The sequence below is a fragment of the Amphiura filiformis genome, chromosome 14 (genome assembly GCF_039555335.1).
Source record: "Amphiura filiformis chromosome 14, Afil_fr2py, whole genome shotgun sequence".
NCBI classification, from domain to species: Eukaryota; Metazoa; Echinodermata; class Ophiuroidea; order Amphilepidida; family Amphiuridae; genus Amphiura; species Amphiura filiformis.
This window is the reverse complement of record NC_092641.1, coordinates 7,099,551-7,114,881: the sequence shown is the minus strand read 5'-3', so window position 1 is coordinate 7,114,881 and position 15,331 is coordinate 7,099,551. Positions and strand designations below refer to the sequence as shown.

Below are 15,331 nucleotides of genomic sequence, written 5' to 3'. Positions count from 1 at the left end.
GTTTCTCATTTTTAAAAGTCGTGATTCGTAATCAGCGTAATCAGATAATTAGTGCCGATTTCAAACTGACTGATCATATATAATTCGCATCATTACTGCTGTAACATGTCATATCAATGAAAGCACCTTCGGGCATCGCAACAAACGGTCAGTTAGTACAGATTTCAAACTGATTGATTGTTCATACATATTTCACATCATTACTTTGAGCCTGCAATGTCATATCAATGAAAGCACGTCCGGACATCGCATCAAATATCGGAGTAAACATGTGGCTTCAAAATAGTACTCTGCATCAAATAAACTCAACTGATTCCATCGAAAAAGCTACAGGAGAAAAATCCACTGCTCTTTATCTCAGCGTGATTATCTTGCTTTTTAGTGTTGGTTTCATTGGAAACGTTCTGATTTTGTCAGCGGTGTACCTCCAAAAGAAACTTCGAGAAATCGGCTATGCTTTCTCATGCAACCTGGCTATATCTGATATCTGCGTTCTTGTGCTCTCAGATATCTTTATCATCGTAGGTATAGGCAGCGATGGAGAAGTACTCCTTAATCACCCTACTCTGTGTAAAATGTCCTCCTATCTCTGCCTCGCGATATGCTCTTGCTCCATATGGAACATCGCCATGGGAAGTCTACATTCGTGTATCAGAATCTGTTTTCGGCTACAATATCACAAGATCTTCACGAAGAACACGGTGGGTCTTTTCTTGATATCGACTTGGCTTTTTGCCTTTATTGTTCTCTCGCCTACTCTATTTGGTTGGGGTAATCACGTCTATGACCCGCTGTATTATTACTGCGTCTTCAACTACAAAGCCTCGAAGAGTTACACCGTATTCTTAGTAGCATTTGGCGTCATTGTGCCTTTCTTGATCACAGCTTGTTCCTTCATTATGATCATCTTCAACGTGGTGTCAAGTCGGATTACAGTGCGTCAAAGCCTTAATGGTAGCCGTCACAAGAAGATCGAGGTTCAACCAACAGAAGTACCTGCGATGTGTTGGGGAGAAAGATACGCCGCGTCTTCGCCGCGTCAACAACCAGCTCGCATTAATAGCGCAGATCTACGTCTGCTTCGCTCATTCCTATTCATTGCACTCTATATGATCACCTCGTGGTTGTTTCTGCTGGTCATCTGGTTGAGTACGTTGGATTTCTCACCGAACCAGAAGATTGTTGCTATGACTATTGCACATACCCATTGTAGCATCAATGGCTTGCTATACATCGCTACAAATAAGTATTTCCGCAAAGCAGCTATTCAGATAGTAAATTGCAAGCAAGGCAAGAGTGGACCGAAAACCATGAAAACACAAAACTCTTAAATGATAAATTTCGGTTCATCAAGTCCAAAGAGAGATAGACTATACATAATCACGAAGGAACTTTAGGTTCACCATAGTCATCATGATCACGAGTGAACTGGTGTTCGTCACATGCTTAGATTATACTTGATCACGTGTCATACACTGAATGGTCCAAATAACGACCCTTGGGGAACGCCGTTCCGAAAAACGGAGAACTTTTGTTAAGAAATACGAAATATAGAAACATTAGAAGGACATTGCGAGACGTAATTTTCATCAGTAACTTCATCAACAAGTACATGTACATGATGATGTATGTCTAAAACAAAAATTGATCACAACAATGAATATTATATGATTTTCATGACGATAATATTATTCTACTTAACGTTAACGGATATTTTTGTACGAACTGTAGACATACTTCGTGCATGATTATCAATGCTATTGCTTTATGGCATAATTACGTATTTCATCATTTAAGTGGTCTTACAGACTTAAATAATTTATCATACTGACCAAGGTAATCGTCAGCTATTCCAATTAACATTGTTGTTATTTATAATGAGTGTACCACGTCAAGTTTGACTTGGTCACAATTTTTATCTTTTTAATCTGAGAAAAAACACTACAATAATGCAAGCTTCCATATTTGAAAGATGAAAACAAATGAACTTGAACTTGAACTACTTCTTTTGAAGTAAAAACAAATGACAAGCAAGCTGGTTTCATAAAACATGCAGAAATAGAACGAGCTACTCACTTCAGAGTATAATGGCGGTCATATATAATAATTATTTAGGAGGGAAAAATATTTAGAAAGACATAATCCATATCGTGGTAATCTACTTTAATCACATCCGTGATTAAACCAGTATTAGCTTATTAGCAAATGTGTTGGTTGAAGAAATTGTATAACTACTCGTTTGTATTATAATTATTGGTTATTTTTGTTTATGTGCAAAAAGCGTATTTTTCAGATCCAGTGGAAAAGTGCAACGGTACAGTCTAATTACGTACTATAGAATCCCTATTCGTTATCGTGAGATATACTGTTCATTTTGATTAGGTATATTATCTGTTTGAACCTACAATCTTATCAAAATGAATATTCAAATTGATAAGATTACCCATTTAATTTTGACAGGATTCTGTTTAGTCCCCGCTCAGACAAGACAAACTATTCAAATTTGATTTTTATGGCCATTTTTGACAAGACTACTGAAATTTGATAAGTTGAGTTTATTTTTGACTAAAACATATTTCTTTTTTTCAATGACAAATGTTATCAAATTTAATGAGTTTCTTGTCATTTTGATATAGAGCATTTGATTCCTTTTGAACAGAAATCTTTTTATTTTGAAGAGAAATCTGCTAGGCCTATAATTCATTTTTAAATCGTGTGTATATTTAATGTTTTTGAATATTGTCTTGAAAAAGTGAAATATTTCTTTTTCTGTCATTTAAATTGTACTATCTACTGAAGATAGCACAATATTTAGATGTGATATCCACTGAAAATAGCACCATATTTAGATGTGATATCTTCTAAAGATAGCACTATAATCAAATGTGCTATCTACTGAAGATAGCACTATATTTAAATTGTTTTATCTACTGAAGATAGCATCATATTTGAATGTGCTATCTACTGAAGATAGCACGATATTTAAATTGTGATAAATACTGAAGATAGCACCACATTTAAATGTGATATCCACTGTAAATAGCACCATATTTAGATGTGATATCTTCTAAAGATACCGTAACACCATAATCAAATGTGCTATCTACTGAAGATAGCACTATATTTAAAATATGTTATCTACTGAAGATAGCACCATAATTAAATTGTGATATCTACTGAAGATAGCACAATATTTAAATTGTGTTATCTACTGAAGATAGCACTCTATTCAAATTGTGATATCTACTGCAGATGCACCACATTTAAATTGTGCTATTTACTGAAGATAGCATCATGCACCATATTTAAATTGTGCTATTTACTAAAGATAGCAATATGCACCATATTTAAATTGTGCTATCTACTGAAGATAGCATCATGCATTATATTTACACTGTGCTGTCCATCTGCTGAATGCATCACTATGCATCGTACTTTTAGGGCAACATTAGGCATGCTTTTGACAAAATGTATGTTGTCACACAAGCTGGAAAGTTAGAAAATAGTTTTTAGTGGTCTGTGGTTTGACAACTCCTGTGAGATTATTATGTAATTTTGATGTATGTTATCACACAAGCTCAGCTGCAAAAGTTGGAAAATACTTTTGTGTGACCTGCGGTTTGACGACTCGTAAATTTGAGCCAATATGCTGGCCTTAACCTATTTATTCTCTACATGGGTCTGCGACAATTAATTACGCTATCACAAATTAAGATGAATACAATATTCATTAATTAATAATAGTAATAAATTAATACAATCGTCATTACTTTTTCTGAAAGTGAAGCTTTGCAGTGGTCTGTCAGATAATAATCTTGACAATCTGTTTCTTTTTGTCTCATGCGGCGTCACATGTTTATCATTAAAGGGTGACCCCGGCAATTTCAATTAAAGACAATAATTTTCTAGACCCACGCATTATAATCGGTCAGATAATTATCCGATTTTAAACTGATTGATCATACATAATTCACATCATTACTTGCTGCAATGTCATATCAAAGAAAGCACGTCCGGACCATAGTGCAGTTATGTCCATGGCAAATTCACCGTGATCTTTCCAGCCATAAACCCGATTAGTGAAGATTAAACCGATATATGCAGTACTAAACCATTATAGTAATCTATTGTTCAATGCAAATTTATTACCACGTGATAATATTAATCCAATGAGAGATCGAATTGTCCGCTCGACTAAATAGTTTAATTTCGTACTATTCAATTTTTTCGTTTTGATGTGATATGCCGTTCATTTTGATTAGGTATTATTATCTGTTTGAACCAACAATCTTATCAAAATGAATAGCTTCCGTTTTATTTCAACAATTAACTATTCAAATTGACAAGATGTGCAACTCATTATTTGACAAGATTACCCATTTCATTTTGACAAGATTCTGTTAAGTCCCCTCAGACAAGACAAACTATTCAAATTTGACCTTTTTTGGTCATTTTTTTTACAAGACAAACTACTCAAATTTGATAGGTTAAGTTATTTTTGACAAGAGCATATTTCTCTTTTCAATGACAAAGCAATGTTATCAAATTTAATGAGTTTCTTGTCATTTTGATGAGAGCATTCGATTCATTTTGAAGAAAAATCTTTTTACTTTGAAGACAAAATCTGTTAGGCCTATCATCATTTTTTAATAGTGTATATTTTTAATGTTTTTAAATATTGTCTTGAATAAGTGAAATACCGTAAAACCTCGTCTACAAGCATATTTAGTGTTTTTGATGAAAGGTAAGTTCATACGAAACTAGCGTAAATATGCCAATACAAAATATTGGTCTTACAATAATACTTGTTTGTATATGCTTGGATCTGCCATTTATTTGCTCAAACTCAATAATGGCACTGGGATTAATTTAGCTTTCATCCGAAGCACTCTATATGCTTGTAGACGAGGTTTTACGGTATATCATTTTCTATCATTTGCTGTGTTTTCCATTGATTCTGTATTATAATTTTTTCTTAAATGTATCTAGTTTTTGCTTTTTTTTCTGAACATTTATTTAAATGTCTCAACTTCAAGTCTTATTGCTCATATTGATCACTATGGAACATCTTTAAAGTTTATAAAAAAATGTATATTCTTGTTTAAATTTCGTCATTATTGTACAATGTATTGATCACAAATATTGCTTGTTTTTCTTGCTTAATATTGATTACTTTAATGCTTGAAGTTAATTATTGTATGCTATTGATTTGATTTTTATGACTTGTATGTGATAAAACATGAATAAATTCAATAATTAAAATTACCATCGCATTTAAATATTGTACCTTGTAATTTGGCCTGTGGGGCACGATTTGTGCGATGATATACTATTTTTAATCATAGTGCCCTATGAAGATAGCTCCATTATATGCATCGTATCTACCGAAGATAGCACCATGCGCCATGGAAGACAGCATTGTGTACCATATTAGAATTTACTGGGAGTCGGATTCGATATTGCCATTTTTACATCGTCCAGTGGATTAACACATAATCATGAAATCTTCGCAAATAATTCTAATTGAATTACGTCAGGTGTTGTCAAATCAAAATTAAATTGTATTCTAAAACCGTTGGAGTTCAACAACGAACTCCGCTGTAAGTATGTTGTTTTTCAATACGTAATGTCAAGGGATTTGGAATGAGCGTTTTGAGCGTTTCGACAGTATATTTTGTGGGACATGAGAGCACATCAGTCATATCGAATTGCATTCTGAATACGAAGAATGTCTTTCTGATATCAAATAATTTTCATTTGTTGAAATTTACGATATAATACAAATTTTATGACAAATTTTTAAAATTTGATATTTTTCACAGTTTTGATATTTATTTATTTATTTATTTATTTATTTTTCCACATCATCTACATTGACAACAACGTTAAACAACAAGCAAGAATATATAAAACACGAAAAGACAAAAAAAAGACGAGTAAAATGACATGGAGGAGATGATCAAAAGGCCATGAAGGCCAGAAGTGATCATCCCCTAAGACATAATATAAACAAACATGATTTAAATAATGTTTATGTCACCACAGTGAATATAACATCATTGAAATGACATAAGCATCAGCATGATTAATGTATAATATAGAATTAGCATACACAATTTGTAGATAAATTAAGACATTAATCGCTCTAAAGAAGCATGTACATGAAATTACAACCAAGTTTGATTTAATAAATATTTTTTAAATTGATTTCTGAAAATTTTAACATTCATAGCATTTTTTAATTTGAGAGGAAGGTCATTCCAAAGGGAAGGCCCTGATGTCCTGACACCTTTGCTCGCAAAGTTTGTTTTTCTTTTCTGAATATCATAATCATCGTTTTTCCTAGTTTTGTGGCTATGAATTTCATGTCTTTTACAAAAGTATTCCTTAAATATGTTTGGCAAGTCATCATTAATATGTTTGTACATAAGTACACCAAGTTCCAATTTATAACATTCATATACATTCAATATATTTAGATCAATGAATAATGGTCTGCTATGGTGCCTAAAACTAGTTTTACATATATTCCTAACAGCACGTTTTTGAAGTTTAAAAATTCGATCCAAATGTGTTTTACATGCGTTTCCCCACGCTATAACGCCATAGTTTACATATGGTAGAACAAGTGTACAATAAAGGGTATACAATACATGTCTTGGTACAAAATGTTTCAGTTTATTAATAATTCCAATATTTCTGGATATTGTCATTGAAACTCCCCCTATTTGGTCCTTCCATGTTAAGTTTTCATCAATTTGAACTCCAAGAAATTTGGTTTTATTTACTCTTGTTAAGCTTGTTCCATCCAGTTCAATATTTAGTGCTTCAAATGGTCTATTTGTTTGGTGTTGAGTTCCAAGTACCATATAGTTTGTTTTGCTCGCATTCAGCGAGAGCTTATTGGCTCGAAACCAATTTGTAACTTCCCTTAATTCGGAATTGATCAGATTTACTTTGGAGTTAATGTTTTTATGTGAAAAAAGGATAGTAGTGTCGTCCGCAAAAAGTACGAAATCCAAAATTGATGAAGTATAAATAATATCATTGATGTACAAGATAAATAACAATGGCCCCAATATTGACCCTTGAGGAACACCGCACCTTATTTCTTTGAGTTCGGAGCTCATATATAACAGTCCTCGAAGTAAATTTTATAAATCTAATGACATATTCTTAAAGTGTATGTAGCTGGGAGGAAAAGCTGCAATTTCTACTACAGAACACTTATCACTGCTTTCTATTATAGTTAATTGATATGTACAATTTCCGCAAATTGGGTGAAGGTGGGTACAATTCATTTTATATCACCCTGTATTTGTGCTATCTACTGGAGATAGCACCACATTGTGTTATCTACTGAAGATAGCACCTTATTTAAATTGTGATATCTACTGAAGATAACACTGTGACCATATTTAAATGTGCTATTTACTGAAGATAGCACTATATTCAAATTGTGTTATCACCTGAAGATAGCACCATAATTAAAATAAAAAAATAAAAAACGTAGATATTTATATAGCGCTTTTATGCCGTAAACAGCCTCAAAGCGCTTTACATTTATTCCGCCGTCATTAGAATATGTTGGAACCACGTTTCCAGCCTACAATTGGCGCAGGGTTCATCAGTACAACGACTGTGACAACCCCTAACAGCTTCCCATTGCACCTGGGTGGGGTGAGGCAAGCGAGGCAAAGCGCCTTGCCTAAAGGCACAACACGGTGGTGGGACGGGGACTCGAACCCATGCACATCAAGTAAGCTCTCAGATTATGAGTCCAAGGCCGTAACCACTGAGCCACCGTACCCTCGTTGGCATTGTGTTATCTACTGAAGATATCACCAATATTTAAATTGTGCTATCTACTAAAGATAGCACTATATTCGATAGCACCATATTTAAATTGTGATATCTACTGAAGATTGCACTATGTTTAGACGTGCTATCTACTGAAGATAGCACTATATTTAAATTGTGCTATCTACTGAAGATAGCACTATATTTAAATTGTGCTATCTACTGAAGATAGCACCATACTTATCAGTGTTGTAGGTCTCGAGACCAGGTCTCGGTCTCGAGACCTGATTTTGCAGGTCTCGGATGTCAAGGTCTCGGTCTCGGTCTCGGACATCACAAGTCTCGGTCTCGGATGATTTTAAGTTCGAGACCTGTCGAGACCTGAAGAAAAAAATATAATTTTCTGTTGTTCTTTATAACTTATTTTGTTCCAAAATTTCATTGAATGTTGAAAATAATCATTGTATTGAAATACACTTAACTTGAATATGTAGGCCCTACTGTTCATGTTCATAGGCCTACTGCCAATTTTTTTTAATTTTTGACTCCATATTAAATACAAATAGTTTAAATTATGAGAGAGTTTCATGCGTAAAATTGGCAAAAACATGTTTACAAAATCAGGGTGGCCACTTCCTATTCACTCCATTATGAAAATCAAAATTTTAGGGTGTCCAAATTGAAAACAGCGCGTCCAAATGACACCTGGACACTGACAGTGGACACCCCTCTGGCTAATGCCTTGAATACAAAACAGTTTGTCACTTTCGTTGTTGCTTTTTGTGATTTAAAATAAAATCTACTATAGGTTCAACTTCAGATTGAATCAGAGAATGTCTGGGGCTGATGCAACAGCGGAATTCTTACGTGGAAGTTGAGTTTCATAAAGAGTAAACATAATTGTTAAGAATAAAGATACAGAAATCATATGATAATAACATGTATGATGAGTTAACAATAAATGGACCAATGTTCAGGATCAGATGCGAGTTTCCGATATCAGTTCATGATTAAACAAAGGTCTCGGTCTCGGTCTCGGAACTTAGAGGTCTCGGTCTCGGAAGGGATGGTCTTGGTCTCGGAAGGTTTGGTCTCGGTCTCGGTCTCGGTCTCGGATGGGCAGGTCTCGGTCTCGGTCTCGGACATAGAGGTCTTGACTACAACACTGATACTTATATGTGATATCTACTGAAGAGAGCACCATATTTAAATTGTGATATCTACTGAAGATAGCATTCTGAACCGTTTTCAATATGTGTTTTTTACTGAAGCTGGTATTATGCACCATGTTTAAATTGTGCTATCTACTGAAGATAGCATCATGCACCATATTTAAATTGTGTTATCTACTGAAGATAGCAATATGCACCATATTTAAATTGTGCTATCTAATGAAGATAGCAATATGCACCATATTTAATTTGTGCTATCTACTGAAGATAGCATCATGCACCATATTTAATTTGTGCTATCTACTCAAGATAGCATCATGCACCATATTTAATTTGTGCTTTCTACTGAAGAAAGCATCATGCACCATATTTAAATTGTGCTATCTACTGAAGATAGCAATATGCACCATATTTAAATTGTGCTATCTAATGAAGATAGCACTATATTTAAATTGTGATATCTACTGAAGAGAGCACCAAATTTAAATTGTGATATCTACTGACGGTAGCACTGTATTTAAATGTACTATCTATTGAATATAGCACCATATTTAAATATTATAATACTAACTGATGATAGCGCATTTAAATTGTGACATCTACTGAAGATAGTACTATCATATTTAATTTGTGTTATCTACTGAAGATAGCATTCTGTACCGTTTTCAATGTGTGCTCTTTACTGTAGATAGCATCCTGCACCATATTTAAATAGTGCTATCTACTGAAGATATCAATATGCACCACATTTAAATTATGCTATCTACCGAAGCATGCAATATGCTCCATTTTAACTTATATCTACTGATAGCAATATGCACCATATTTCAATTGTGATATCCACTGAAGATAGCAAGATGTACCATAATACTTATGCTATCTTATGCACCATATTTAAATTATGCTATACTGAAGATAGCAATATGCACCATATTTAAATTATGCTATCTATTAAAGATAGCAATATGCACCGCAGATAGCACCATATAGCAAGAGCCTCAGGGGCCATGGACAAGGAGCAGCGTCCTTTTAACATCTCCTTTAATAGCCCTATCCCTAACCCACGTCGGAGCCCCTGGAATTCGTCCACCCTGTCCACATACTTACTACACCCCTGCTCCTGACTCCATAAAAATTTGAGCTTGAGTGATAAAGCATACGAAAAGCACCAAAACATGTTTTTGGCCCTTATTTCCAAAAATTAAAATAAGACTTCATTGCCAGTTAGAACTAATTAAATGATTAGGATTTAGCTATGTTTCATTTGGCAAAACAAAATAATATGTTTTTTTTATTCCTAAAATTTATGGAATCAAGAGTAGGCCTAGAGCATTTCTATTTTTCTTGCCTGTATGGGTTGACCAGTTTCTAGACTTGATATTTAGACTATTGGTCCTCTTTTGTTTTCATTTTCGAGACAAAAATAAAAGCACTAAAAAAATCTTTTTCTCAGTCACCGTTGAGAGATTTAGTTTTTTTAAAAAAATGCTAAACAAATTTATAAATAGGCCTACATATTTACACACTTTTTATGATACACTATTAATAGCTATAACAATCTATATAGTATGTGACACAGTCTGGTCCATCGAGGTATACTTGATTCTATTTTTACAGAAATGTTATAATATGGCTTTAACGTAATTAATTTTTCGGTAAGTTTTACACAGCAGTGGCGGCAGAAGTATTAATATTGAAAGGGGGTCGGTCGGGGGATGGGTATATTTTGTTCAGGTTTTACTAAGACTTTTTAGCGTGCTAAACAATTTCAATTTCAGACAATTTTAGACCCAAATGAAGTGAGGAGAAAGGCCTTCTGCTAAATGCCAAGAAGACTAAAGTAATGGTTATTGATAGAAATGGAACTGGAGAGGACTTTGTGATAGATAGATGGTCAAAAGATCGAGAAGGATAAACAATTTGAATACCTGGGTTCAATGATAGACAACAAAGGTGATAGCACATCTGAGATCAAAAGAAGATTAGCTATATGGCAAGGACAACAACTCAGAGTATGTCAAAGATCTGGAAGAGTCGTGGTCTATCAATCAAACTCAAGGTACGGTTACTCCGTGCAACAGTCTTCTCAATTGCTACATACGGGTGCGAATCCTTGGCAATGACAAAGAATGACAGGAAGAAGCTAGATGCATTTGAGATGTGGTGCTATAGGAGGCTGTTGGGACAAGAAGACAAATATCTGGGTCCTAAATAAGATTGGCACAGACTTAAACATCAGAAAGTCCATCATTGAGAGGAAATTGCGCTACTTTGGCCACATTGTAAGAAAGGGTGGTGGGGTTGAGAAGCAGATTCTTCAGGGAGCTGTGGAAGGCCATCGTAGAAGGGGACGTCCATCAACATCTTGGACAAATGATGTGAAGAACGTTTCATCACACGGAATGTACGGTGCAACACGTTTGGCTTTTGATAGAAGTAGATGGCGTACTCTTGTGAAGACCACAGCAGCGCAATCCTGCGCCATCTGACCCAGAGAGAGAGAGCGAGAAACATTACTTTGCTATTTGATGGGTCAATGCGCGCAAATCACTCAAACATTTGCAATATTACCCTATTTGGGACTAAAAGGAAGATGCACAGGTCGATTATTGCTTTATTGTCGCTTCTATTATGATTTTTAGGGGGACATCCCCCTTGCAAAATTTTCAGGGGTGTGTGTCCCCTTGGATACACCGCCTATGCTACCCTATCTCTCTCCATTTTTGAAAACTGTAGTCAGTCATTTAGCTAAACAATGACATCTTGATACGTACCCAGTAAACACAAAAACGTTTTAAAAACGTTTTAAATAAGTTATATTTTGGCTTTTGGTTTAGGCAAAAACGTTTTAATAACATTAAAATGTCGGGTTATATAAAGGTCATGATAACGTTTTAAAACGTTTTGTATGAAAACACACTACAACAATATTTTTAAATGTTTTCATAAAATGTTATTGTAAACTATTTTTGCAAACATTTTTGCCAAATATTGTGTCAATACTTAAATAACATTATGTCAAAATATTTGAAGCCAGCAAACACAGAAATGTTCTTAAAATGTTTTATTCAAAACCTTTTAATAACATTTAAATGTCGGGTTATATAAAGGTCATGGAAACGTTTTTAAAACGTTATTGAAAATATTTTGGGCAAACATTTTTCGCAAAATATTTTTTCAACCCCAAAATAACATTCTGTTTAGAATGTTTTGTATCAAGTTTTCAAGAATGTTTTTGGAATGTTATTAAAACGTTTTTATACCCTTTATATAATCCGACATTTAAACGTTTTCTGTAAAACATTTTTGTTTGCTGAGCAGTAGATTATCAAAAAATGTTTTTTAAGGTTATGAAAACGTTTTATACTCTTAAAGGTGTGTTTCGTGATCCTAGCATCATCTTTTTATGACATTTTTCAGTACATATTCACTAAAAAAGCCTATTCCCAAAATTTCAGTTGATTCCGATTTTGCGTTTGCGAGTTATGCATGATTATGTGTATTACACTGTTCCATAGACAATGCGTTGTAATTTCGTTCTGGTGCACCAGAACGAAATTCAAATTTCACGATATCTTTGCGAAACGAATTAATGTGCAAGAAATATTTTGTACATAAACATCATGTAGCCAGAGGTTTCCAATGATAGAAAAATTTCAACTTTTTTGAGAAAAGTGGGGATGAGGCTGTGGATCACGAAGTGCCCTTTAATATAGGCCTACCCTTTATATAACCCGACATTTAAACGTTTTCTGACAACCTTTTATAACCTTTTGCGAATGATGTCGAAAACGTTTTGTGTTTGCTGGGTAGGCCTCGGCTGATAAAGTTTCCACCGCACGTGAGACTGAATGTGACGGATGACGCCAATAAAACTGAGCAGACCGACATGTGTCGGTTATCGGTCAATGCTTCCAGTGCATAATTATTGGATTGTCCAATAATTTTGCAATTGCTTTTCTTCAATGATTGTAATAATTGCCCTCATTTGTTTACGGCTTAATTGGGCTAATTTCTTACCAGTGTCCCACGCCCATCTGTTTATCAGATAAATCTTAATGATGATATTTTTTGATTTTGTGACACAGCATATTCAAGGAAAATATTAATATTCCTGAGATTTTTCACATCTTTTATACTAACTATGTCCGAAATACATCTAAATAACGTCATTTTTCATTTAAAACACGTAAACATATTAATAATCCTGAGATTTTTCACACGCACAATAAAATTACAGTAGGCCTAATTACTATTATGACCACAAACACATCCACCTTAATGTCTTAAAATACTGTTTTAGACAAATATTATGTCTGAAATAAATCTAAATTGCCCTATTTTTTATTCAAAACACGTAAACATAATTTATTAATAATCCCGAGATTTTTCATATCTCTAATGCTAATATCACAATAAAAGTAATTGCAGTACATTGCACGACGTAGGCTATAGTAATTACTAGTACATGACACATACACATCCACCTTAATGTCTTTGAGTAACTATTGTAGACCATTATTATATTATTGATATAAGAGACATTCTCCGAACGAAACGAAGAAAGCAACCTCTGCTCTAGGTGAAGACGGCCTTATGATATGCTTAAGCACCTTCCATCAACCCATCACTTAATGGCCACCATAGTCACCAAGATTCTTCTGGTGGACCCTCTTCCTCCGAAGTCATGGTCGCAGTCCCAGGTCGTATTAATTATTCACACATCCGGCGACACTGGAAAACCTGCAAATTTTCGGATGATATCCTGTATATCAAAAGTAGCCTATATCATCAAGTAACATGCTGAAAGACTACAAAATAAATAGTTTATTGATCCTGCAATCCAAAAAGCTTTCCTGATGGGAGTTAATGGATGCGTTGAACATAGTCAAGTGTTGCAGGAAGCTATATCGTATGTCAAAGATCGCAAGAAAACTATTCATTATACCTTCTTTGATTTGGCCGACGCACACCGACATCGCCTGGCTAATAATTACTTGGTACCAGCAGAGTTACTAAAATGAATACCCGGGATCGATACACGTGAATGTGCTATGCACGATTTGATATTCAGACGATAAATCTTTGGATACCGGGGTAGAAATGATGAATATCTCCCGTAATTTATTTATTCTAAAGAAGCCATATTTAGATCCTTGCACTTGAATATATGTGTTGAACGGATATGATAGTCGTTAGCTTGCGTCTTGAACTCAAAAACTGACAAAAATTCTGATTTTATATGTGCCGAACTATGGCGCAGCGTAGGCTAGCTGCACTCACTCGTGGAGGCAGTCTAAAGCAGCCTGACCTCATGCGTAGGCCTATACATGCTCACTCACACACAGAGAGGTCAATTACCAGGCTATTGTCAATAGCCTTAGTCGGATGTCCCTCGGCTCATTATGCGTCTCAAAACTATTAAACAGGTCGGAACAAAATGGCCATGCGTGGCTGTGGATTCAATCTACCATGGCGATTTCTGCCATGAAGATATCAGGGCGATGACACTGTGCGACGCTTTTGGGAGTGTCAACCATGATCTTATATCCCATTCTATGGAACGTTGCCAGCTTCCCGAAAACGTTTCAAGTTACGTTTCCAACCTCTATTCTCGGCTTAACTGTCACATACGGGGGCCTGTTATCTTGCGTTTGCTTTATAATCGTTCACCCAACTGAAACTATAAAACCAGTTCATTGCACAGGTAAAGCAGAAACATATGTAGTGTGGATTTAACCAGAGAAGATCTGATTTAACATAGTTGAGCTGTTTTCAATGAGTGTTATCTTGGTTTAATAGCTTTTAATGGGGTTTAAGTCCTGCAAAGGTCGTGGTGAATTCTACTATAGACATGACTGCATCATGGCCCTCTCATTTTGTCATATCTACTGAATATAGCACCATATTAAAATTGTGATATCTACTAAAGGATAGCACAATATATAAATTGTATTATCTACTGAAGATAGCACCATATTAAAAATTTGATATCTACTGAAGATAGCATTCTGCACCGTTTTCAAGATTTCATGATTCATGATTTGGACTGAAGACCATTACTATGCACTACGTTTACATTGTGCTTTCTACTGAAGATAGGAGGAATATAAACCATATTTAAATTGTGTTATCTAATGAAGATAGCATCATGTACCATATTTAAATTGTGCTATCTGCTGATGATAACAATATAAACCATATTTAAATTGTGTTATCTTCTGAAGATAGCATCATGCACCATTATTTAAATTGTGCCATCTACTGAAGATAGGCATATAAACCATATTTGAATTGTGTTGTCTATTGAAGATAGCATCATGCACCATATCTAAATTATGCTATATACTGAAGACAGC

General features: G+C 34.6%; 1 protein-coding gene across 1 annotated transcript; it reads left to right on the top strand.

Moving 5' to 3' along the window:
* Nucleotides 1-269: 269 nt before the first annotated feature.
* LOC140169153 (adenosine receptor A1-like) lies at nt 270-1,331 on the top strand. The gene has a single exon (XM_072192410.1). The coding sequence runs from the start codon at nt 270-272 to the stop codon at nt 1,329-1,331; it is 1,062 nt and encodes a 353-aa protein (XP_072048511.1).
* The last annotated feature ends 14,000 nt before the right edge of the window (nt 1,332-15,331 follow it).

Coding starts and splice junctions, on each gene's coding strand:
- LOC140169153 (XM_072192410.1), top strand. CDS start 270: ATGTGGCTTCAAAATAGTACTCTGCATCAAATAAACTCAACTGATTCC.